Genomic DNA, 23,967 nt, shown 5'->3' with positions numbered 1-23,967 from the left:
TCCTAAGGCCCTAACCATCTAATTTCATTTTAATAACTGGTCTTTAAGTAGAAAACCCATACTGAAAGAACTGCTTTTATTAATACAGTCTTTATTTCCCACTGTTACTCTCTCTGTACTAACTCTTCCATGGTTTTGCACAGATTTCACAAGCTTTCCACTCGTTTTCCAGTGTGGTGTCAAATAAAGCATCTGTTTGAGGGATTATATAGCAGCCACAAGGTTCATAATAATACAGTAAAATTCCTTGTTTAGATTATAGGCTTTAACAGTCCAGCGTCTCACTCTGCCTTTACTGTGTTTGTAGCATGAGGGGATTTCTATGGTCTCATCAGAGACAATGAACTTTCCTATGGTAACAGAAGCATCTTTGACTCTTTGTATGATATATCTATGTGGGAATTTTGTTATTTTTGACTTTTTAAATTTGAATTATTTGTGAATGAAATTTATACAATGTGAGATTTATGTCTCAACTACACATACTTATAACTTGGCACTACTGTGGATAATTTTTATGTGTATCCCATTAAGTCGATCTCTTCTGATACACTGCTTACGTCACTGGGTGAATTCCTCTTCACAGACAAGCCATTTATTTCTGTTCTCACTGATACAGTTCAGTCTATAAGGGAAAGTATCCTTCAACCTCATCACAGTGCACTGATTTAGTTGATAGTTGAGATAAGTGTATGAGTGGGTGTATTGTCCGTCAGACAAGCAGAAGACAGTACAATGAGTTTGGATGTTAGAATGAGTCTTTTTTTGTGCGGTGAAACCCGCTTTTTATGTTATGTGCTGGGCACATGCTGTGTGGATTTCATGTAAGCTCACAAAAAAGTTCCCACTGTGAGGAGCTCAGCTTTAGATTTGTAACCCTACGCTATCATATGACCAAGGGACCAAGCAGTGTATAACATTAACAAAGTTTAGTGCTTTGCATCCACTGGCTTTTTGATAGTTTGAACAGTCCCCCAAGTTAACGGCGGCATGTCATTAGTCTCAGACTCTTTCCTTTGTATCACACCAAGCATTTAAACAACAACCATTAAATCAGTGTGGAAGTGAACATCTTTGCTTTTAAAGTTGTTTATTATGTGCAATGCATTTCATATAACATTCTTCATAAATGACTAATTTGAGTGGGGTTATTTTAATCACCTTTTTCTCTATGCTAAATGTGCCTCTGTATGGTGTCCTTCATAGCTGGAGGGCATTTTTGCGCTGACATTAGGGAGTGGTGCAGATAAATGTCCTCCTTCAACTTCCCTTCCATATTTGGTCATAAGAGTCAGATGTTCAACTAATTGCCTGACTGATTTTATCACCTGTCTCGTGATCAAGGCTTTGAAGTGCAGTGCAGTGTGTGTGTGTGTGTGTGTGTGTGTGTGTGTGTGTGTGTGTGTGTGTGTGTGTGTGTGTGTGTGTGTGTGTGTGTGATTTCATTTAGTCACCTGTGTGGCACAGTATGTTTGTTCAGTGCTCCTCTAATTAGATTTTCTGATTTTCTGCTTTACGGAGTGATTCCCTGATTCACTGGTGTTCCAGCTTTCATGCAACAATGTCCTTTTTGTATTTATGTACAGTATGAAGAACTCTGCTCAGGACATGCTGAGAAAAGTCATTTTTTAGAAGGATGCTGATTACGATTATACTGATGCTTTAGTACTTCTTAGATATCTTATGCAATTGGCTCAGTCTTTTTGTTAAGTTCATCCTAAATGTGACTAAACAAACTTCTCTTGTAATTCTTTTTCTGTCCTTCTCATCTTTTTCCTTCTTTCTTCTTTCCCCCCTTTGCCTCTTTTCTTTCTCAGTCTCTACATGCATAACCACCTGTAAGAAGGCTGCTCCTCCACCAGTGCCACCCCGTACAACCTCCAAGCCCTACATCTCTGTGACAGTACAGAGCAGTACAGAGTCAGCCCAGGACAACTACCTGGATCAGCAGGACCGGAGGTCAGAGGTCAACAGCCAGTCTAGCCACGCTCACAGCAACTCCTCTGACAGCCTCGATAGCACCCGTGCCAACAGCCTGGCCCGGGGTATTCCTCGCCCTCCACACATCATCCCCACTCCTATTGCCACCCCTAGAGAGCCAATTGCCCCCACTACCGCCAATGCTTCCACTGAGACAAGTGACTCAGTAGTCCAGCATGAATCCCTGAAATCAGGATTAAACAAAGGCAATCTCGTGGCCGAGGAGCCCATAGTGGCCCCAGTACCAAGGCGGAAACTGTCCTCCATTGGAATACAGGTAGGCAGTGGGACTGTTGTATTATCCAGGACGAGCACAGTTGAATCAGTTCCCTTACTACATATGAAAGCATACTAACACAGTCAGTGTAGTGCCATAGTCAGTGTTTTCTGAAGTGTAGTTCATTCCGCCTGTTGAGTTTCATTCCAGCAGATATCCTCTGGTGTATTGCTATGTCTGAGTGTGTCACTTCAAGCCCAAAAATGTGCTTGCAAGCTAAAGGTCTCATTAGGCGGATCCTTCCTCTATCATTAGAGCTGGCTATATACCAGCTATAGAAGGCAGAAAGTGCATTTTTGTGTTTCCCCTCAACTATAACTTTCTTCTCTGTATGTGCTGAAATAACAGTCCCTTTCTCAATTTTCCAAACCATGCACATTAACAGAACTCAGTCAGGGTAACCATTAATCATGACATTTTATTAAAAACTAGCACAAAATTATATGGATTTTCCTGTTTTTCCTCTGATGTTTATGATTTGAAAAATTAAACCTTGTGCAAGTGCACTGTTGTGGGTGGTTTGGTGGTTCAGTGTTTTGACAGGGTCCTTTTCCTATATCACTATTTATTTGTTCTAAGGTTGACTGTATTCAGGAAGTTCCACGAGAAGAGACCCCACCACTGGCCAAATTTCAGTCAATCGGAGTACAGGTGGAGGACGGGTGGCAGTAAGTCCTCTTCCTGTCCTTGTTACAACGTGAGGAATTTATATTATAGCCATACACACTGCTCTGACTATTTTTTTCCCTTTACAGGAGCTATATAGATGTGAAAGAAATGTGAATGTCGTTGTTTTTTGTCTGAAAACCATCTTTGTGTGTTGTGTTGGTAATGTTGAAGCAGATTTCTGGCATGAGCATTCACAATTTGCACTTGTCACTTAATACTCTATATCTGAGACCCATTTCTTTGTTGTTGCAGTGTAGTTTGCATTCTGTGCTCATGATGTTTTGAATACCAGGAAGTTCTGGGACGCCTCATGCCTTCCTCCTGTATTTTCTCACTTTTGCATGCTGCATTTGGAGCAGCTGCTGCTCTGAGTCCTGATTGATATTTTACCGACATGACCAGAGGTCCTCTGTTTATTTGTACATTTCCTCCAGAACATTGTCTTTCCTAAGTTTTTATGGATGTTGTACACACATTTGTGGCATATGACAATCCTTCAGCTGTGTCTGTTTGGTTCAACAATTACCATAACATGGCGTATCCTGTGCCTTTCCAGTCTTTTTAGTGTTCTTATCCTCCCCTGATATTGGTTAAGATTCTTCGATCAGGCCCTCATAATATTTCATTATATGATTGAATCATCACTTACAAGCATTTCTTGAGTAATAACAGGAAATGGAAAATATGTTCAGTGTTCATCTATTTGCCATATGAAAACAAGAAGCCAGATGTCCAGTGATAACAGATCAGCTGATGCCAGTCTGAGTGCACCATCATCATATATGCAAAGCCCTTACTCTGATCAATCCTGTTTATTGCTGGACTGGAACAGTGGGACTAGCCCTATAATCATAAATGTCTCTGACTGACTGACTGGCTGACTGACAGAAAGACCGATCATAATTCCACCATCTTTAAGGTTAGCTTAATGCCACGTGACTGAGTTGGAGTTTCCAAGAGGTTCACTTAACCTGTGCATTGGAAACACAAAGCACTCCAGGTTCGCTTTGCCTTTTCCCATTGTAATTTAGCCCTGCCATAGACGGTTCACAAGCTGTAGTACTGAGGCATTCGAGAAAACGACAGCAAGACTGGTGGACGAGGAGTAGTTTGGGCCGAGTATATAACTACTGTACTTATCCAGATATAGAATGAACACATAAAACCTCAACTGGCTAATACTACTTATGTACTAGCAGCAGCCACCTCGTTCCAAGTGGAAGCTACCCATAATCCAAAGCAGTGCAGGTCTGGCAGCTATAGAGAAAGTATAGTGTGAACAGAAAGAGGACTGAGACTCCATCAAAGCTCAAGTGAACCATAAAGAGAACTCGGTCCTCTTTAAGATTAACTCACAAGGCAAAACACAAAAATAACTCTTTTCTGTTGGTCACTTTAAGAGGACTGAGTTTGGTTTCTTTAAAAATGACTAAATGCGAAAACTCCCTAAATTCTGTCTCTTTGAACTTTCTCTCTGAGTCATCATTTTACAATTAAATACAGAAAAAAATTACAGTGAACAGTAGTCACATTTCAGTCACTATTTCATACTTGTTCCACAGTCTTACAACAGAAACAGAAAAACAAATAAATGAATGAGAACAGCTTTATTGGTAATTCTACCGCCGTATACAAGGTTTTGACCTTCTCTTTATACCTATATTAACCAGCAGAAGTGACTCGGTTTTGAAACTAAGCAGTGCTTCTTTGTTCCAGTAATGCAGACATTATTCTTGAATCATCTATTGTTTTCTTTTCCCACTGTTGTGGACATAAAATGTTTGGTGAAAATTAAAATGGTTATTGAATTGAAAAATCGAAAAAGCCAGTTTCTAACAATGAGTTTCACCCTGTGTCTTTCAGGCTCAGTCGCTCCAGTAGCATGGCCTCAAAACAAGAAACAGACTCAGACACACAGGACATCACTGTCATCCCCCATGTCAATAATACCAAACCCACTGAGAAGAAAGTCATGGTCAATAGTGCCAGCCAATCCATGAGCTCCCCTCCTGGACAGGACTCTTTAGACAACGGAGACATGACTGGTGACACCTCTTCACCTCCACCGCCCAGGCAGATCCTCAACCGCTCCACCACACGAAGTAGCTCTTCCTCATTCTCAGAAAGTCTGGACCCGGCACTGGACCCTTCATCTCTACCACCTCCAGACCCCTGGCTGGAGAGTGGGAATGGCAGTGTAAGCAGTGTAAGCAGCGTACCCCAGAGCGGAGGAGGGGGAACACTGTGTCGGAGAGATGGCCACTGGTTCCTGAAGCTGCTGCAGGCAGAAACAGGACGCATGGAAGGCTGGTGCCAGCAGATGGAGCAGGAGACCAAAGACAACCAGCTCTCAGAGGAGGGTAAGGCTGCACTCACTGCAATTCCTGATCTTTTTGTTAGATTGCTTCCATGCCAATTGGAGGAGCTTGCAAGTTGTAATGTTACTGGAGTGAAAAATGTTGCAAGCCTGAAGTTTTTATATTTTAAAGGTTTACCCTTGGGTTAGTAAAATGAATATCTATCACCTAAATTAAGATTTGGTTATTTGGCAAAGAAATAGCATATGTGCAGTCAAAGCATTGCTGAAGTCAAGCATGCGGAGGCCCTCTGAAAGAACCCTGCATCTTGAGCTTTGCACCAGAGATCTGATACTGTCTGACCTCAACACGTGGTTCGGAGCTCCCTTATAGAGTTCTGCCTCAGGTCCTACAATCACTCTATCAGACATACACAGCACGGAGGGGATGAGGCGGTAATACCTGGGGTGACCACACACAAGCAGGCCTGTAATCCCCAGAATTACACAAATCTACTCTGGAACTGATTAAACCTCCAGATTAGATTAGTGCTTCAACATCAGCCTGACACACAGCAGTGAGCACACACAGATTCACACTGTACACACAAACAAATGAACAATGAGGAGGCTTTGGATGCTCAGTTTTTATCAGAAGTGTTGGATCAATGTATGAGCAAGGCCCAGTGGAGGTCCATGTTTTCGAAAATGAATTTGTATGTTTGTGTGTGTTTTACTGTGAAGTAGTTAGCTTTAAATCTGATGCAAATCTGCAGTCCAAAGCTGGGTCTCACCACACTATAATCACATTGCCATAACTTGCAATCCAGTGATCAGATAGAGTCCCAATTTTGTCAGGGCAGATGTTTGTCCTAGTTGCAACAGACTAGCATAGTGACGACTGACGGCAGAGGACTGAAGTATCTATATAAGCTTATGCTTTTAAAGAGGATAACATTGTTCAATGCACTGTAATACTCTTCTTGCTATCCTGTGGAGTCAATGGGACAGTGCACTGCAAAGCACACCTATATGTCTAGACACCTGCAGTAAGCATCTGGTTTGCATCAAACCAGAGTTATGTATAAACCATAGAACACTTAGTGCAGATGAGGCAGTTTTTTGTATCTTTGACATAGAAAGGTCTTGGTGCGTGCTACCATGTGTCCAAATTTAAAGAAGAACCAATAGTATGTATGTATTATCCTTAGCTAGAATAACAGGATGCATCTGAGATAATATTGTGACAAATTTATGTGTTGATTTTTGTGTGTTCTCTCTTCAGTGCTGGGAAAGGTTCGCAGTGCAGTAGGAAGTGCCCAGCTCCTAATGTCCCAGAAGTTCCAGCAGTTCCGGGGACTGTGTGAACAAAACTTGGTGTGTATATTGCCTTTCTGTGAAATTTCCATTCTATGGGTCTGCTGGGCATGAAACTGAAACTTACAATCACAGTACCATACCAATGTTTTTTATGGCTGAACCAAACCCAACGTAACCTTCACTCGATACGCATAAAGACTTTCACACAAATGAAAGCTGACTGATACACAGCACATTTAGTAAACACAGAATAAGGCATGGTGGCCCATTAGCACAAAATACAAGGAGCTTATAATAAGCCGCTAAGTCATTCCTCTTGGGTGACGTGTTTTACTGGAAATGGCATTATACAAGTTGGAGCCAATTACCAGCACATGACACTATAACACTATAGCTTCCCAAATAAATAAACCATTTGTTGTGTTAGTGGATATGATGTTCAACTTTTCCAGCTTGACTAAACTTGATTGAATATATATATATATATATATATATATATATATATATATATATATATATATATATATATATATATATATATATTCAATCATATGGCCACATCCACATCATTATTATTGTGCTATTGAGACAACACAGAGTGTAGTGTGACTAAATGATTATCCCTTATTAGTTAAGGAAATCTTAGTTAAGGAATGCTTCATATTCATTGATATAACTGTAACATATCCTGTCTCCCAACTGACTGAGCATCTTATCAGATTCAATAAGTAATTTCTTTCCCTGCTTTGCAGTGACTAAACATCTTGTATTAATTTTTGGACATAATGCAAATTGGGTAGCTGTCCAGAAAATCTGCTTGGCATATCTTCAGTTGTACATCCACTCAGTTAGGAGTGTAATCCCAAGCAGTAATTGCACTCCTGTTCCCTGATCTTCGTCAGTCAGTTAGTATGATTAGACATGGCACATATGTGGTTTGCCCAAAATGTTTGCACATACATCACAGCAGTGAGTGCAGCTGCTCAGATATGAAGAGGAGAGCAGAGCCTGTACAAACAAAAGCCCAGAGCATTACAAACAGTGGCTTTGTCAGAGAAAAAGATGTCAGAGCAGCATCTATCTGGCAATCTGTGCAGGGTTTGCAGAGACAACAAACATAGAGACAGCTGATTGTAAACAAGTGAGTGGCCATGTCTGTTATCACTTAAAATGTTAACAGTGAATTGATTATTATTATTATTATTATTATTATTATTATTTTTATTATTATTATTATTAGTGAATTATTATTATTGTTGTTGTTAGTAGTAGCAGTGGTATTGCTATTATCATTAAATCCTTTATCTTAACAGGTAGTCTCAATGAGGTCAGATCCCTTTCTTGAAGAGAGACCTGTGTACAAAAATAAACATACACAGTTTATACTATACATAGACAGCACACAATTTCACAGGTATTAAAAATAGACACACACATAATTTACAGGCATACATTAAACATTTTCACAATTACTTTATACTGTGTCATTTTCAGAATTGGTGGTGCTTGAAAGGACAAAACCCTATTTTGATCATTTTGGTGCAATGTTCAGCTTGGCAAAGTAATTGTGCTGTAACATGGCTCCCTCTAGTGGTGAACATGAAAAGAGCAGTATTATCTATATATGTGTATTATCTTTACAGTATGTAAGACTAGAGCATAATTAAGAGTTAACAATTAACAGTCAATGACAGTAACTATTTTTGGCAAAAACGGTCACTTCTGAAGGGCATGACATTAATATTGCACCAAAAACAACCATTGATGTGCTTTATTTTGTTTTTTTCCTTAGTTGTGTTAGTCACACCCAAAGCTAAATTAAGTATACAGTTGAAGTATTTTAGTCACTTAAACTGTTAAGTTAAAATAAAGGGGAGGCAAAAACAAGTTCTGAGGACAAGATCCAAAATTATGTGACATTTAGCAAATTGTGTTTATAATAAAAGATCAAGAGCTCATTTAAAACTGAAAGTTCTTCTCTCCCCGCTGCAATGGCACCAGCAGAGGTGAACCAAATAATACAACACATAGCCTGAACTCCTGTAGTTACATGAACAGAATGGATGTGAAGAGAAGAAACTGCACCATTTTCAAACCAGGACCACCCGGACTAGGATGAGTGGGGGTGATGCAAACTGACCCAGATACCCCACCCACTGCCCTGACTCTCAAATTATTGACACATCTAGGACAAAGTAATTGAAGGATTACCCTAGTTTTTACTTGCCAAATTTTATATATTGGGCGTTTTATTTTTTTAGATTGTTTTGTGTAATGCAACTGATCATTCTCTGCTGCTAATTACCATGGATTTGTTGAAAACTCAACTGGCTCACATATTTTATTTCTGCCATATTAAGGCCAAAGACTCGTTTTTAAGGGTTCATTTATCTGAAACCATAGCCCAGTTTACTGAGCTTTAAATGCCCTTTTCACACCATACACTGGAAGACAAACTAACACCATGCAGTAGCCCATAACAAGAAGTGAGACAGATGTGTAGAGGGGTAATGGGTTCTGAGTTGTTAATTCACAGTTGGTTGGAACATTAAAGAAGGACAAACTACACAAGCTCAACAAATAGTGAGATTAAACTCCCATCAGTATTTTTTTATTTAAATTTCAATGACAAGAATGTGGTTTGCACCCTATGCTAGCTATGTGTCATCAACATTTTCCCTATCTGCTGATGCTTTTTACTTTTTAATATATTCCGTGTTCATACATTGTTAATTTATTTTCCTCCCTCCCGTGGTCAGAATGTGAATGCCAATCCGCGACCCACAGCCCAGGACCTGGCTGGTTTCTGGGACCTGCTGCAGCTCTCCATTGAGGACATCAGCCTCAAGTTCGATGAGCTCTACCATCTCAAATCCAATGACTGGCAGCCTGTGCAGTCTGCAGCTGCCCAGTCGCCCCCTGAGCGGAAGGTACTTCCCACCCCTGCTGCCCAGTGCCCTGGCTGGGGTAGGAAAGCCGCCGAAACCGGCCTCTCTCCTCCCACCACCACCACCATTGCTCCCACTCTTATTTACCTCCCCTTCAACTTCCCACCCTGTCCCTGCGTGGGATGAACTCTAACAGGGCCTCCCTGTCCAACACAAAGGGGCAAGAGAGATCCCTTTAGGCATGCATGGAAATATTCATCTCAAAGAGGGCTGTCGGTGTGTCTTAAAGTGGAAAGCCCTACTTTGAGCATGCATGTGTCACTTACTGATGTGTGTGCCACAGTGGAGCATGGCTGAGATGCACTGGCTCATGTGACTGAATGCAGTCTTGCTTTTGCTCCTGTTCTATTTAAATGTTTATGCTTGTGTTTATGTGTCGTTGTTGGTTAGTGTTTTTTGCTCTCTGTCTAGATTTTGATTTGTGTGTGTGTGTGTGTGTGTGTGTGTGTGTGTGTGTTTGTGTGTGTGTTTGTGTTTGTGTTTGTGTTTGTGTCTGTATGGATCTTTGAATGCTGTAGCTGAAGTGATCTTGCTCTATGTTGCTCTACAATGCAAACACATTGACTGTGTCTTGTGATCCTTTCCCTGTGCTTTAAGTTTGATCCAGTGTGCCATCATTTCATGTTACCATTTCACGTCTTTGAAAATTGTCATTCAAATGACTGTTTTTCTCAATGTTTGTCAATGTTTACCAGTTGTCTGTACTGTCTGTGTTTTTCTGTTTTATCACTTTTTACAAAAGCTTTAACAAAAACTATCAGTGTTGTCTTTGTCAAAGTCTTGTCTGCCAAACCTGCCTAAACAAATAGAATCTGTTGAACAGTTTCCTTATTACCTTCACTCATTGTCTTATATCTGTCTTTTGTCCTTTCTCCTCTCTCTGCACAATACTCTCTCCCTCTGTCCTCTTCTGTCTGTCATGCATCATCAATCAAAAATTACAGGACGAGGAGAAGGCGGCCCCTCCAGCATCAAAGAAGCCCGGTAAAGGACGACCATCTCTGGGCCGGGAGAAGAGTGCTGACTCTTCATCCACCTCTTCTTCGGCCTCGGCAGAGAAGCAGAGACAGGAGGCTCGCAAGCGTCTGCTGGCTGCTAAGAAGGCTGCCTCATTTCGCCAGAACTCTGCCACAGAGAGCGCAGACAGCATCGAAATCTACGTCCCTGAGGCCCAGACTCGCCTCTGAGACAGACAGTGACAAAGAAGGATGTAGGGCTAGATCAAAAGATGGATAAGCGTCGCTGAAATACCTGGAAAAAGTAGAGGAGAACTTTTGCAATGCGAATGAGCTACTCAGAGTATGGATGGTGGTGGGGGGAGGAGAGATCAAATTCCCAATGATGGGGGTGGGGGTCAATTTGGGCATTTTTGACACATTCATACAGTTATAGGCTGGTCCTGGTGGCATCAAACACCTAATTAATGAAGGAGAAAAGGAAACATTGAACTGGTGGATGACAGACTAAGAAGCAGGAGACTCGTCATTTGAGGCTGCCATTGAAAACCTCAGTTGATGAACTTTGTCATTTCTTGTTACTACTCTTGATATCATACAATTGTTAATGAAGGTATTGTTATTATGACAATTATATCCTAAAGAATCTATATGAAGACTGTTTTAAACGTTCCTCTATCTTGGCTATAAGATCTATTAAGTGGACAGAAGACGAGCATTAATGCTCTTCTGTCTCCCATTGTCGTCCTCCCAGATCATTGGCCATCTTGTAGCTTTTCACAACACCGCCTTGAGGCCATCACACACACTGCGCACACGACATCCACTACACTTCCACTCTACAAACTCACACCTATGTACGTCTTCCTTGTATTTATTTGTTTACTTTATCCATCTTTTGTTTTGTATAGAAATCCATTTAGATCAGGTTATTATGAATATTTTTGGTATGATGAAATTGAAAGTCAGGTTTGAGGGGTTATTTATATAGTTCCTGTCAATTAACTCTTGTGTGTGTTCTTCACAATGTTTTTATGTCAAAAGATTTTAAACACTGGTGAGAATCTGTAAAGTTTAGTTTCTTAAGGTTTTGAATGAAAGCACATCCCAATGTTAACAATGACCGAGCATGAGGATCTCAGTTTCAGTCAGAATGACAGTGGCCACAATATTACTGAATATTATTTTCTTTGTAGGGAAAACATCCTTTTCAGTTTCTTTTGCTTCTCTCTGTACCATCAACTTCATGTTTGTTCTGTAACAGCAGATACGTGACAATTTCATTCTGTCTGAGGGTTCTTTAAGTGCTTTTATTAACCTTGCTTAGCATTCAACTCATACATCTCAAATGAATCTAGGGCTTTTACTGAAATAATGCAGCAGGCCGAGTATGCAGGATAATATTGTTATTGTTTGTTGGGACACACATAAGTACATCTCTCACTGTTACTTTTATACTACGTTTCCAAGAGCATTTGTGGTTCATTTTGCTTCTATCACTCAACAAAATCAATCTTAGTTCTTTGTTACCATTATTGTTTTTCCCTCCATTCAAAATCGCCCAAAGTATCTGCACTTTTTTATTGAAAGAAAAAAATATTTAATTAAAGCATTACATACATTAGTCATTGTCTTTTCATCATTTATTAAATGCTGCTTGCTTTTTTTTCATGGAAGACTGCATAAGCCAAAGATGAATGCACTGTCTCAAATTCATCTCGTTTTTAAATGTCATCAGCAGGGAGCTCAATAGTAACTGTGCTTACTGTGAAAACAGATGAAGTGGGCTGTAGCCACAAAACCACATATATTACAGGTTTAACATTTAGATATGCACTTGCCCTGAAGCTTGAGCAGGACTGTAACAACACTGAGTAATAGCTTTGGAGTGTTTAAGGCCAGTGGGAGCTGGAAAGTTCAGAAACAAGACGGTTTAAAGGGAACATTAACAGAGTTTATGTGTGCCGCTCTCAAGGAAGGCCTCCGTCAACATTGCTGTCCCCTCCTCTGCTTGGAAACCTTCTGACCTCTAGAGGGCAACAGTGGTTAATTCTCAATTTGAGGTAACTGCACATTGTTTTAAACTTATGCAATGAAAAGGTATTTACATTGTAAGTCAACATCCCTGCCCTGTTTTGCATTAAGGAGACACACTGTGTGGATTACACACATTTACAGAATCATCTCGCATTTGAAGCCACTTCCCAAAACCAGGAGGTCTGAAACAAGGCCTGTTGGCTTTTATTATATTTATGTATACTCATCTAGAAGTACAAAACCAACCATAGAGACAACCCTAACATGCCACAGTTGTTTATCTGTCTTCCACTCACATTTGGTTTCTTCCAACTAGTTAAAGTGAGTAATAATAAACAAAGCCAAACCTTCCCGTCCTAATTAGTTATGTTAAATTACTGCAATGTCGCTCCAATGCTTTGATTGCTGCAATTCCTCTGTCTCACCCACTGTGACTCAAAAATGCAGCCTGGGGCTTTGAATTGAAAAAAAGCCAGATGACCATTCTTTCTCTATCTTGGCAAGAGCTTTCTCTTGATGGTGGGCCTTTGTTTGCCTGTTGTGTTTGCCTGCTGGGGATGACTCTGCGAGGAAAATGGCCTAGGGGTGTCAATAGCCTGTTCCCTGGTTGCTGTCAATGCCCCCTTCCATTTGACTGGGGTGGACAGCATCGTTAGCACCTGAAGGCCTTTTGTGTGACTCAGCCGTGGGCTTGATTTGATTTCTGACTGCCAGGAAAAGGTTGTGTGTATCTGACAAGTTGTTTTTCTAAAATAAGCAAAGTGGAGGCAGTATAGTTGTCTCTTGTGTGTGTAAACAGGTTAGCTTGTTGTCGATATATTTCATTGGCTGCATTTAAATGTCTTCATCCTACGCACTCACTCCCATTTTTTTCGAATATGTTTAATACATTGCACAATATCAAACCATATCACTTTAATTTTTTTTCCCTCATTGACTGCAGATTGTTTTTCAGGCCGGATTCCTGCTGTCAGCCTTCCCCACACAAAACTCTGTAGGTCTGTGCCTGACTCCAACGCAGATCAAACACAATGTGGCATCTGGGCAGAGAAAGGTGTTCAATGACCTAAACAACACAAAGTGAAAAGCAGTGTTTTTCTAGCCTGGTGTAACTTGGATGTGTAACAATGTCAATACATGTCAGTGACGTACTTAAAGACAAAAAAGAGAGAGCTCATCCCATACATTTTAACAAGGCTTCTCTCCAATACACACACATATCACTGGGACACACCTAGGTCTATTTCCTGGGTAGGGTTATCTGTGATTCAAACAGCTGCACCGTAGGGGGTGTTGCTGTAAAGCCATTGATTTTGGGGTGATAATGGTCCCCATATAGGTTTGATGGATCTGGCCTTTTAAAGTCAAAAGTGTCACACTCAAAGTATTTGCGTAAGTAGTGGTTTGTTTTGGTAAAATTTAACTTTGGCTGCACTCTTTGGTGTGCCTCTCGCAGTCATAGTGAACTCTAGATAAGTTGGTGGATTATATAATCATCCATAAATGTGAAAAAAAAAGCAATAGTCTAAATGTTAAACAAGAGGAGGAAAAATGTGTAATTTACAATGTGGCTGTGGTCAGAATTGAACCATCTCTTCTGTAACAGCAATGTACCTTTATTTTTGACTCTGAAAATAGGTTTGTAACATGTTATATAAAGTTTAGCTACCCTTAAAGATCGTTTTATGTATTTGCCACTTTTTCTACATTCCAGGAAAAAGTCACTTCAGTAGAGGCTACAAGAGACAGACAAAGAGAAACGGGTTAATCCCAGGAAGAGAGTTTACCTCAGCTGGGATACCAGTGAATCCACTCCCATACAGTAGTCCAAAGGCCTGCTTGCAAAAAAAAAAAAAGACAAGCTCATTAGCATCTCTGCTTTGTTCCACTGAGTCGGACATAAAACTGGGAAAGGGGTGAGGTGCAGAATCTGTGCTCTTGCCACAGGAGATATGATGTAGCAAAAAGTGTCTGTAAAAATACTAGAACAAATATTTTATGAAGCAAGCACATATTTTAAAGAGTAAGATCCGTTCAGTGTAATACTCAATAGGCTGCGTGTATGTCAGGGTTTGTGGCGTTTAGTATAAAAGGGTTTTACTGTCTGAGGCAAAGTTGAGCGTGTGGGTGTGTTGTTCATAAAATGAGATTTACCTAGATTCATGTCACTATACTCTGGTAACATTTAAAATATATGTGCAATACTGAGTAAAAGGGTTCTTTGATATTAAGATGAAACTAATAACCTTGCATTTGTCCCCCTGTGCTTCTTAAAGTTGTCTTCTGTAAATAAGAACAAAACCAGACTGAAAATCTTCATCTTTTACAATGCTCTAGATCTATTTATACTGTTTCAAGGTTGTTCAAATGTATAACAGAGAGACGTAACATTCAATAAAATGCACACAGTACTTTCTCAAAAAGTTCATCATGGCTGTATTTGCTCACTGTTTTGTACAAGCTGTTAGCGGACTTTCAGGGAGGTGGTTCACTTTGTTTTTTCTTTCATTTTAGAGACAGTACTGCATTCTGTTTGTTGTTTTTAAATACCTGATGTGCACACATGCACATGTTTTGCTTTTACTCTGCCTTTCCCTCTGCAGCCACAGAGACAGATGATGGATTTGATGACTTAAAGTCTGCATTTAAATGGCCACAACAGGTAGATCACAGTTTTAGACTGTGCCACATATCTTCACTTTTGAATCTGAAGTCCCACTAATTTTTCCTTGACACTTTAAGGAATCAAAAGCATCACATTTTTTTTTTTTTTTTTTAAAAGAGGAACCTCTGAAACACGTTACTATCATAAGCCAAGAAGCAATCGATGCATCTGTAGAATTATTGTGCAGATGTGACAAAAAGAAGGCGTGAGTCGAAATATCTTGGCAAATGATACCATGTGAAAGTCAAATGTGGTCACCAGTCGACGCTTTGGACGTTTATGATTTATGTAACAAGAACATTTTGCTCAATGTTACGTAAAGCCTTTCGCACGCTGCGCGGTGTCCCCTGCACACAGGAACAAAGCTGCCCGCAGCGGCTAAAGCGATCACCGCCGCGCTACATATGAACAGACCTGTGTCAATGTAACCGCGGGGTTTTAACCGCGTCGAGAAAACAACATTGTTTCAATGACTGCACTATATTTTGAATGAGATGGCTCTCCCGTCAGTCACAGCCAGACGGAGCCCGTCTGCCGCCTGGCGGAGCGCGGTGATTGGCTAACGGCCGCCGGGGAGGCGTCACGGAGAGTCGTGATTGGCTGACAGCTGTCGAGGAGGCGGGATCATTTCGGCTGAGACTGTCAAGATTGGCAAAGAGCTGGCGCTGCTGCGTGCAGGTAAAAGGAACAAGCGACACAAAACAGCAAACATTTATCCCGGCCGACAGCGAGGAGTGCGATGGAAGCGGACCGTCCGGTGAAGCCTTTTCGTGCGGCGGAGCCCCAGAAGCGAGGTATTTAAGTCGGTGGGGAAAGCGCAACACCTACGGCGTCTTGGAAGAAAGTGCCGTTGTGTCAACCATCGTTTGGCTCCCGGGCACGCTTTGTGCGGAGCAACTTGGACAGCTGCGTGTTTTCAAGCGAAGCCATCAACAAAGAATGAAAGCATTCAAACGAGGTGAGCGGCACTCGCGTCGTGTTTTCTAATCACTGCCCTCCGCAAAGTGTCTGCCGGCGAGCCCGCCGTGCCCTCGCTGCTGGCTTTGCCTGGTATGCGGGCTTTTTGTTGCGAGCAAATGCAGCGTGTGCTTGTGTTTAAATTTGGAGGGACAGCTAGCCAGCTAGTTATCTCTGGAGGCAGGCATGGTGTCCATCTGGCGGAGCGACATGCGGGAGGCTGTGCGGTCCTGCCCTGGCTCCTTTGTGCGCTCCAGATGGCCGATTCACCGAGTGGCTGCCCGGGTTTGTGCCGTGTGGATGTAACGTCGTGGCTTTGTCCGAGTGGGTTTCGAGAGAGTTTAATTTCACGTAGACAAAGCGAGCTGGTGTGAAAACTTCTTTGATGTGCAGTGGGCTGGTGTTACTAACGCTCACATTAATAATAATAATAATAATAATAATAAATCTTACCTCTGAGGGAGAGTTGTGAAGTTTAGTTGGCTGTTCAGCTTCAAACTTTACTCAAAGGAGGACCTTTTTTTTTTCTTTTTTTTTGAGAATACCCAAAACACTACAACCAAACGAACAGGCCACATATTTGGCAGCAGCCTGAATCTTGGCAGAGGGGACATTTTGTAAACAGAAAGTTGTCCCGTTTGACAGCCTGCGCGATGCTGATGTGACATTCTGTACTAAACTAACATCTGTCTAAAAAAAAATCTGCCTGGGCTGCTTTCATCCACTAAATCAATTCCACGTTGAATGCGTCTAGATGCTGTGTGACAAACGTGTAAGTGTCAATCCAATGAGCCATTGGAGCTGAGGGAATGCAGCTTTGTTGTGGCCTACACCATTTCTCTCCCACAGCCTGTTATTAGAAGTTAGAATAACTTGAGCCTGTCGGTCAGACTCAACTGTGTCCAATAAATGTGAGTGAGTTTTTTTTTTTGTTTTTTTGGACTTGTGTATTAAATCCAAATAGACCAAATTAGACCTAAGTCAGTGTTTTCTAACCCAGGAATTGGTGAAGGTTTACTCCATTCTCTGAAGAGCTTGGTGTGCAATTGATAGAGATATTAATAGGAACATTATAGGCAAAATAATGCATAATAATTAAGAATTTCAAAGTGATGTTCAGTGCAATGGACCAGCTTCTACTGTCGCACTGAAAGCTTCAGTGAGTCATTTTTGGGGGGTTTTTACTCAGTGTGCAAATAGTCATTACTTGGGACAAGATTTTGATCCAAAACGATAAACCTGGTAAACAGTAATGCCCAGCCCCAGTCTAAAATAAGTTTAGGTGAAATTTGGCTCATTTACAGGAACTAGAGAGGAAATGCATTGAATTGGAATTTGCATTTGTATGTTTTTAGTTCCCCCCCCCACTTTTCTGACCTGGTCTAGTACGTCGCTCGTTGTAGAGGAATGCAGAATTCAAAAGATTTGTAAACTGCTCTAGCAGTCTTTAGCTGAACTGGCATGAGGTGAAAACGGCCTCCTTTGCATGGTCAATAGATTCCTGGGCCACTGGCTACTGTGATGTTGATATGCACACAATCTCCTTTGTGAAGACAGGCGCTGCCCTGGGGGTCAGGTTTCACCCAGCCCCAGAGAAAGACATTTACTGCATTCTGTGGCCCACCCCTGGGATCAGGCATGCTCCATTTTGAAGGGGCGATTCCCTCCAGTGGCCAACCATGGATAGAAAAGAAACACACAACAAAGTTCAAACTACAAAACCATTGTTTGAACATGTTCAGCCCATGAAGTCTTAGTCTATCTCACCCTGAACTGGGTTGGAACTGGAGAATAACGTAACTGACAGGGTTTGTGTGCTTGTCCACAAGTGTTAAATCAGTTCAGACATTGTTTATTTCTCTAACCAGCCTGTGCTCACATGTCTCCTACTATGAGAAAAGGCAACTTTATTTTGTGCGTGAAAGTGGATCATACCGAACCCCTATTTGTAGAAGCCCAGGTGAGCATATAGCTATTGTAGTCTCCCATCCCCACACTTCTTATATAATATTTACATACAAAAAAACTACTTCTTTAGACCAAATGGCTTGCAGATGTGATTTAAACAGGTTTGGTAAATGACACAACCTGAGCAGTAGCCATGAGCGTGACTGACAACTCGCCTCTTCTCCCCCAGCTCTGGAAGAAGAGCATCGCCCGGAGCAGGAGCACTCCTCGGCTGTGTCAGACAGCGATGATGGCTCTCCCCTCGACCTGTCAGGAAGAGGGCTATTTGGGAAGCGCCGTCGCCGCGGCAACCTGCCCAAGGAGGCAGTGCAGATTCTGCGGAGCTGGCTGTACGAGCACCGCTTCAACGCCTACCCGTCAGAGCAGGAGAAACTCAGTCTGTCGGGGCAGACCAACCTCTCCGTGCTACAGGTAAGAAGCGGGTTCTCCTTTGTTTGTTTATTCTTTATTGTTGTTTTTCCAGAAGCACTCAGTACTTGCCACAGGAAATGACACTTGTGGTAGCCTACATACTGTTTCTGCATTTTGGAGAACTGTTTATAATTTCTTCTGTTTTCAAGTGGAAATGTATCTGCATGATGAGCATGTTCTTTTTCTGTGGTGGATAATGCATATAAATGCATTTTACAAGTTTGATAGCATTTTAACGTTTTTTTCGCTGGCTTTTTGATCAACAAAAGAAAGCAAAGCAATAATCTGATGGTATCACCACACTGTACTGTTGAGAAGGACACTTCCAACCTTCCCTTTTCACTTCATTGCATCAGTAGTAGACATTTCCTCTTTCCTTCTTAGCACACAGGCCTACACGAACAGGCAGACTGAGTTAGATAAGACATTACAGATCAGCATGAGGCAGCAGCAGAGTTTCTTGTTATGTAGTCAGTTCACTGGCATGCCTTTTGCTGCCTCCTCTGTGGCTCAGCATATTTGAGCTCAGACCTTCATTATTGCCAGCTTTCTGAGGGCTCTCATCTCTGTCGGTCTGTCTCACTCTTTCTTCCTTGTGTGGGAGGTTGTACCACTAGAGGGGGTACGTAAGGCCTCATGTACAGATGGAGATGAAGAAAAAGGTGTAGGTGGTTATTAAAATTGCAGGCCTCAGATCATTTTTAGTCTTTGAATGTGTTGCCAGGGTTGAGTTTTGGATCTGGCTTATTTAGAGCATCAGGTCAAAAATGAATCTTGCAGTAATCTCAATGCCAGCCATCAAAGAGAATTGTAGAGGTGCATCTGTAGTGTTCTGACCTTTTTCTTTTTAGAATTTAGTTTTTTGTAAAACATCCATGTAAGTGGTCTACTATCAGTTCTGTTCATGCAATTTCCTCTCTTTTCCCAGATATGTAACTGGTTCATCAATGCGCGTCGCCGCCTCCTCCCTGACCTGCTTCGCAAGGATGGGAAAGACCCCACCAAGTTCACCATCTCCCGCAAGGTTGGTGGTAAAAGTGAAAGCCACTCATCTAATGGAGGTGGAGCCAGCTCTCCAGAAAGGAACTCTTCCTCTGGCTCATCTCAACAGCGCCCTTCCGTCATCCGCTCTGCCCCCACATTGGACCTCAGTCTTCTTGGGAACACGGCGACAGCTATTCTGACAGGAGCAGGCTACCCGGATAAAGAGGGATCGGTCCAGGCGCTGCTGAGGCTGGACACACAAAGTTTGCTGAGGGAAGCAGAGGAACAAGGGGCTAATACTGCTTGTTTCACCAGCACAACAATGGCATCTAGTCCCACCAGTGGCCTCTTCAACACGCCTCCGCCGACTCCTCCTGAGCTATTCCCCACCCAGGACTTCAGTGATTTGAGGCTCCTAGTTGATGCAGCTCTGCAGAGGGCAGCAGAGCAAGAGAACCTGAAGAGACTTCAGGAGAGCCAGAACAAACCAGCAGAGGCTGTAAAGACTGAACAAGTGGAGGCACAGTGCAGTGGTCACAGCAGTGACATGGGCCCCACACCACCTCCAGAAGACAGCCAACAAGTCATGGATGCCTCCAGGGTGCAGAGTCTGATGGAGAAGGCAATGGCAGTTCCAGTGTCAGCTGTAACATCAGTGAAGGCTCCAGTGCCTCAGTCCTCAGCAGCCTCTGTACTAGTTTCAGCTCCCGTCTTGGTCTCAGCCCCGAGGCTGTCTCCTCTCCCGATGAATAAAGTCATCTGGAGCCCTTTGGAAAAGGACACAGCCAGAGCCTCCAGCCCAAACCAACCCCAGCTCATCCCGGCCCATCTGCCAACCTTTGTGCCACTGTCGGCTTCAGTCTTTGGACAGCCGACTACTCAAAAACCAGCTGCTGCTCCAGCCGTCACCCCAGCTTCATCATCTGCTCCACTCTCTAACTCAGCTCCAGCTCCACTGCTCAATATATGTCAAGTAAATGCAACAGTGCCAGCAACAAGTCCAGTGTCTGTGCCATCAACAGTCCTTGTCCCACCTACAACTTCCACCTCTGTCTCTGTGTCAAGCCAGGCTTCATCCCCAACTGTAGCGCTTGTTTCAGCTGCTCCTTCTTCAACCATCACCTCCCTCACATCCCCGATAGGAGTCCCACTTTACCTGCCATACCCCAAATCGTCTTTAATCCCCGTCACAGTTCCATGTCCATCGCCTGTTTCGACGTCAGCATCGTCTCCAGCCCCTGTCCTCCCCCCAGTCTCTGCCTCTGCCCAAGCTTCAATTCCTGTCCCGGCTTCAGCCCCGATGTCCTCCTCAACTCCAACGATCACACCTCTTGCGGGCCTCACCTCCCACCTCACTCCTCCTCCTCAGCCCTCTTCCACAAGCAGCACCAGCAGCAGTAGCAGTAGTGCCCAGAGGAATTCAGCAGTGGTTCCAAGTGTTTGGAGCATGGTCCATGCTGACACTAGGCAACCCAGTTCTCTTCAAGTGGTAAACACCCCCATCACCACAGTCTGGGGTCCACAGCACAGCCTGCACACAGTGAGTTAAACTGTTAACTAGGAGCTGAAACTGGGCACCTTTTTTTTTTTTTTTTTTTTTTTTTTTTTTTTTTTTAACCTGGGGAGGAGAGAGGCCAGACATTCCTTTAGGCTGGACATACTGTATATAGGAGAATGTATCTTCATCACCAGTCCTCTTTAAAGCCTGTGCCTGCAGAATACAAGGCAATGAATTAGATGTTCAAACTGGGACAAAGTGAAGTAAAGACGTGCTGTTTCAAGCAACTTTTTATTGTTTAATATGCTGTTCTTGATGGACGCTGTTGCTTGTGAGAGTGCTGTGGTGCCATTTCTCAACAGAACATTCTTCAGTGCAGAGTAAATGTATTGTGCAAAGTTTTTGATGCCAGTTTTCATCCCTTTCCACATTACAATTTATAAATGAGGAGGAAAATATCCCATAATTGTACAAAATTTCACTCGGTGTAATTATCAGCACCAGCAGAGTTAGCCTCTTCAGTAGCGGTTCTGGACTTTGTTGAATGTACAAAAGGCGCTGACATCAATAGCTAGGCTGCCTGTCATCCATTCCCATTAGTGTTATCCAGACAGTGTTTTGTTTTTGTAGTGTATGTACAGCAACAACATCATAGTCTATAGTCTGTATCCTCTATAGTTGTGCAATTCAGATGATTTTTAAAAAAAGATTTTGTCTGTTCTTTATTCCACTACATGTTACCGTTTTTTTTTTCTCTCCCCCTCTTTTTTGTGGCGATGAGCAGAGGGGAAATTGATTGTACTGCAGCGAGCCTGACTGACTCACCTTGATGTGTCTGTCTCCATCGCTCTTCCCCCGTCTCCCTATCTTCCTGTCTTTTTATAGCTATGGGGATTCACTAGCCCTCATGAATTGTCACCTCAACCACTCAACACATGCGCTCAAGCACCACATGTCTTTCTCCAATCTTAAAGTGTATTCAAACAAATGATCAGTATTTTCTATGTATTTGTCTGAAACATTATATCTGTTACTTGTGTTTGACCTTACTCAGTTGTGTACACTTTGCAGGGATTGTTATTGGGGGAATGTGTATAGGTCGAAGGGGTGAAGGTCAAACTTGATGTGTTGCAGATATCAGTTTCAGTGCAGAAGTGATCTGATGATGTCAAGCTCATGCAGCTCCCGAAATGAAACATTACACTTTCTGTGAGACGCGGCACCTTCATCTTCTGTGGTGCAAAACACTTTAAATGTTTGATCTTTTTATTCGGAGAGTAGATAAAAGATGATGGTTGATTTGGGGCCATAGGATTGGGTCAATGCATTTCAAATCTGAACGTCTTAATAGTGGTGAAGCAAATGTAGCAGATGTACTGAAGTAGCTGATATGTTTTGCTTCTTTTTCTAGGATAGTACAACAGCACAGAAATGTCCCCCCCATCGGTGCTTACCACTTGTGTTTAGAAATGGGTTCTATAGAATTTGTAATCATTCATAAAGCTGTAGTTTCTATGAAACTGTCGTAGCACAAACCACAATATATGGCTGGATGCCAACTGGACATCTATTAACAGTAGCATTGTGCGGAAAAGTTTGGTTCCCATGTGAATAATACTGTAGCAGAATTTTCATGTTTACCAGTGTCACTGAGCCTTTGCTTGGTTCAAACTGTTACATTTTGCATGTGCAAGGACCTAACTTCTAATGTGAGGTCAAGATACTGCTGCGCACTGACCCCAACATCTTCAACAAATCTCATGTTTTTGTTTTGCATCTCCTCACTGCCAGTTATTCCTGTACATGTCAGTGCAGTTTTTTAGGGTTTTTTGTTACAGGTACTCACTAGACTGATGTGCATTTATACCTCAATTTTCACAGGTCACGTCAGGTTTGGGTCATATGAGTAATATTTTATAAATGCTTTGTAATGGTATTAAGTATTATAAGTAATATTTGTGTCATTCATACTACATCATGCCACTGTGACAACACCTTATCGGTTGAGATACTGGAAATGGCTGGCTAAAGATTAGGCAGGCAGGTTTTATATAGTAAGGTTTATATTTGGTTTTAGATGCAAAGTGATGTTCCAATCAGAGACGACAATGTATTGATGCATGTAAATATTTTCAAGGTTATGTTTTCTTTTCTTTTTTCTATGTATTGGCATGAACTTTATCTCAAACTGTGTAGTTTCTTTATGGCCAAATGCATTCAAAACTATTTTTTTTCTAGTTCATGTTGTGAACCATGACTGACCATTGGCAGTATGACTGGCTGCTGTGCCTTAAACCTACGACTGAGGGATGATGTCCCTTTTTTTTTTTTTTTTTTTATATATAAAACCTTCTCAATAGTCGTGCAATATATGCCTTAAACTTTAAATGTGTGTTTTGTATAAGCATTTCAAAGAATAAAAGTTCAGTTTTTCATAAATGCTTTTTTTTCAGTTTTTTGTTGCATATAGAAGCATATAGAAACTGCACCATCAATGGGTGTTAAAGGCCCTCAAAACAAATTTTCTCATTTGGATAGATAGCTAGATACATGCTGTATTCATAGCCCCACATATATGCAATTTTTATATTATATAAATTTACCTTCCTCTTGGTTTTCATTGAAGACATAACGATATGTCACCGCAAGGTCCTGGTGTTGTGCATGCTGGCTCACTGTCATGGCTTACTGGGATGCTTTCATAAAGCAGTCATTGTAATGTCTTTAGTAACACCTGTGCTTTTCCTACCATGACTCAGGATTTTTCAGTATTTGAATCTGATGACAGTCCCTGGGTTGTTTGGCCACTGTCAATCACATCTAATCAAATCAAGTTTTTTTTTTTTAAGTTGAGTTTTGAGTTTTAAACTCTAAATCAACATTATTTGTCTTTTTCCAAACTTGAACATGATTTTGTTAAGTTGTGAATTATTATTGTTAAAGAAAAACGTCTAAGATTTGAAACCAGGTTTTCAGGGGCTTAAAATTTACTGTAAATGAA

General features: G+C 41.8%; 2 protein-coding genes across 6 annotated transcripts in view; both read left to right on the top strand.

Annotated features, from left to right (window-relative positions):
- Positions 1-12,070, top strand: part of dlgap4b (discs, large (Drosophila) homolog-associated protein 4b) — a 109,263-nt gene extending 97,193 nt beyond the window's left edge. For 3 of the 4 annotated variants that reach the window (XM_071494081.1, XM_071494082.1, XM_071494084.1), the window contains 6 exons: positions 1,818-2,257; positions 2,837-2,925; positions 4,790-5,286; positions 6,508-6,599; positions 9,302-9,472; positions 10,435-12,070. In XM_071494081.1, the coding sequence (XP_071350182.1) occupies positions 1,818-2,257; positions 2,837-2,925; positions 4,790-5,286; positions 6,508-6,599; positions 9,302-9,472; positions 10,435-10,677 (1,532 nt within the window). In that variant the 3' untranslated portion in view covers positions 10,678-12,070. Of the gene's footprint in view, positions 1-1,817; positions 2,258-2,836; positions 2,926-4,789; positions 5,287-6,507; positions 6,600-9,301; positions 9,510-10,434 lie in introns of all 4 variants that reach the window. The other variant, XM_071494083.1, reaches the window with a different exon arrangement.
- A 3,765-nt stretch (positions 12,071-15,835) lies between these two features.
- LOC139630536 (uncharacterized) lies at positions 15,836-23,860 on the top strand. Of its 2 annotated transcripts, none has more exons than XM_071494089.1 (3): positions 15,836-15,942; positions 18,243-18,484; positions 19,413-23,860. In XM_071494089.1, exons 1-3 carry the CDS (start codon positions 15,888-15,890, stop codon positions 21,015-21,017), a joined length of 1,902 nt encoding a protein of 633 aa, XP_071350190.1. In that variant the 5' UTR covers positions 15,836-15,887; the 3' UTR covers positions 21,018-23,860. The 2 variants fall into 2 exon arrangements, with proteins under 2 accessions (XP_071350190.1, XP_071350191.1); XM_071494090.1 differs by having other exon boundaries at positions 15,844-16,106.
- The last annotated feature ends 107 nt before the right edge of the window (positions 23,861-23,967 follow it).

Source organism: Trachinotus anak, unplaced genomic scaffold (genome assembly GCF_046630095.1).
Source record: "Trachinotus anak isolate AG129_WGS33_773 ecotype Australia unplaced genomic scaffold, CSIRO_AGI_Tana_v1 ptg000013l, whole genome shotgun sequence".
NCBI lineage: Eukaryota > Metazoa > Chordata > Actinopteri > Carangiformes > Carangidae > Trachinotus > Trachinotus anak.
Note: the sequence above shows the minus strand (reverse complement) of the source record. Positions and strands in the feature narration are given on the sequence as shown.

Excerpts from the sequence above, each read along its gene's own strand:
- LOC139630536 (XM_071494089.1), top strand. The coding sequence starts at position 15,888 with ATGGAAGCGGACCGTCCGGTGAAGCCTTTTCGTGCGGCGGAGCCCCAG. Across the intron at positions 15,943-18,242 it reads GGCGGAGCCCCAGAAGCGAG|CTCTGGAAGAAGAGCATCGC; the intron begins GTATTTAAGTCG and ends CTTCTCCCCCAG. Across the intron at positions 18,485-19,412 it reads CCAACCTCTCCGTGCTACAG|ATATGTAACTGGTTCATCAA; the intron begins GTAAGAAGCGGG and ends CTCTTTTCCCAG.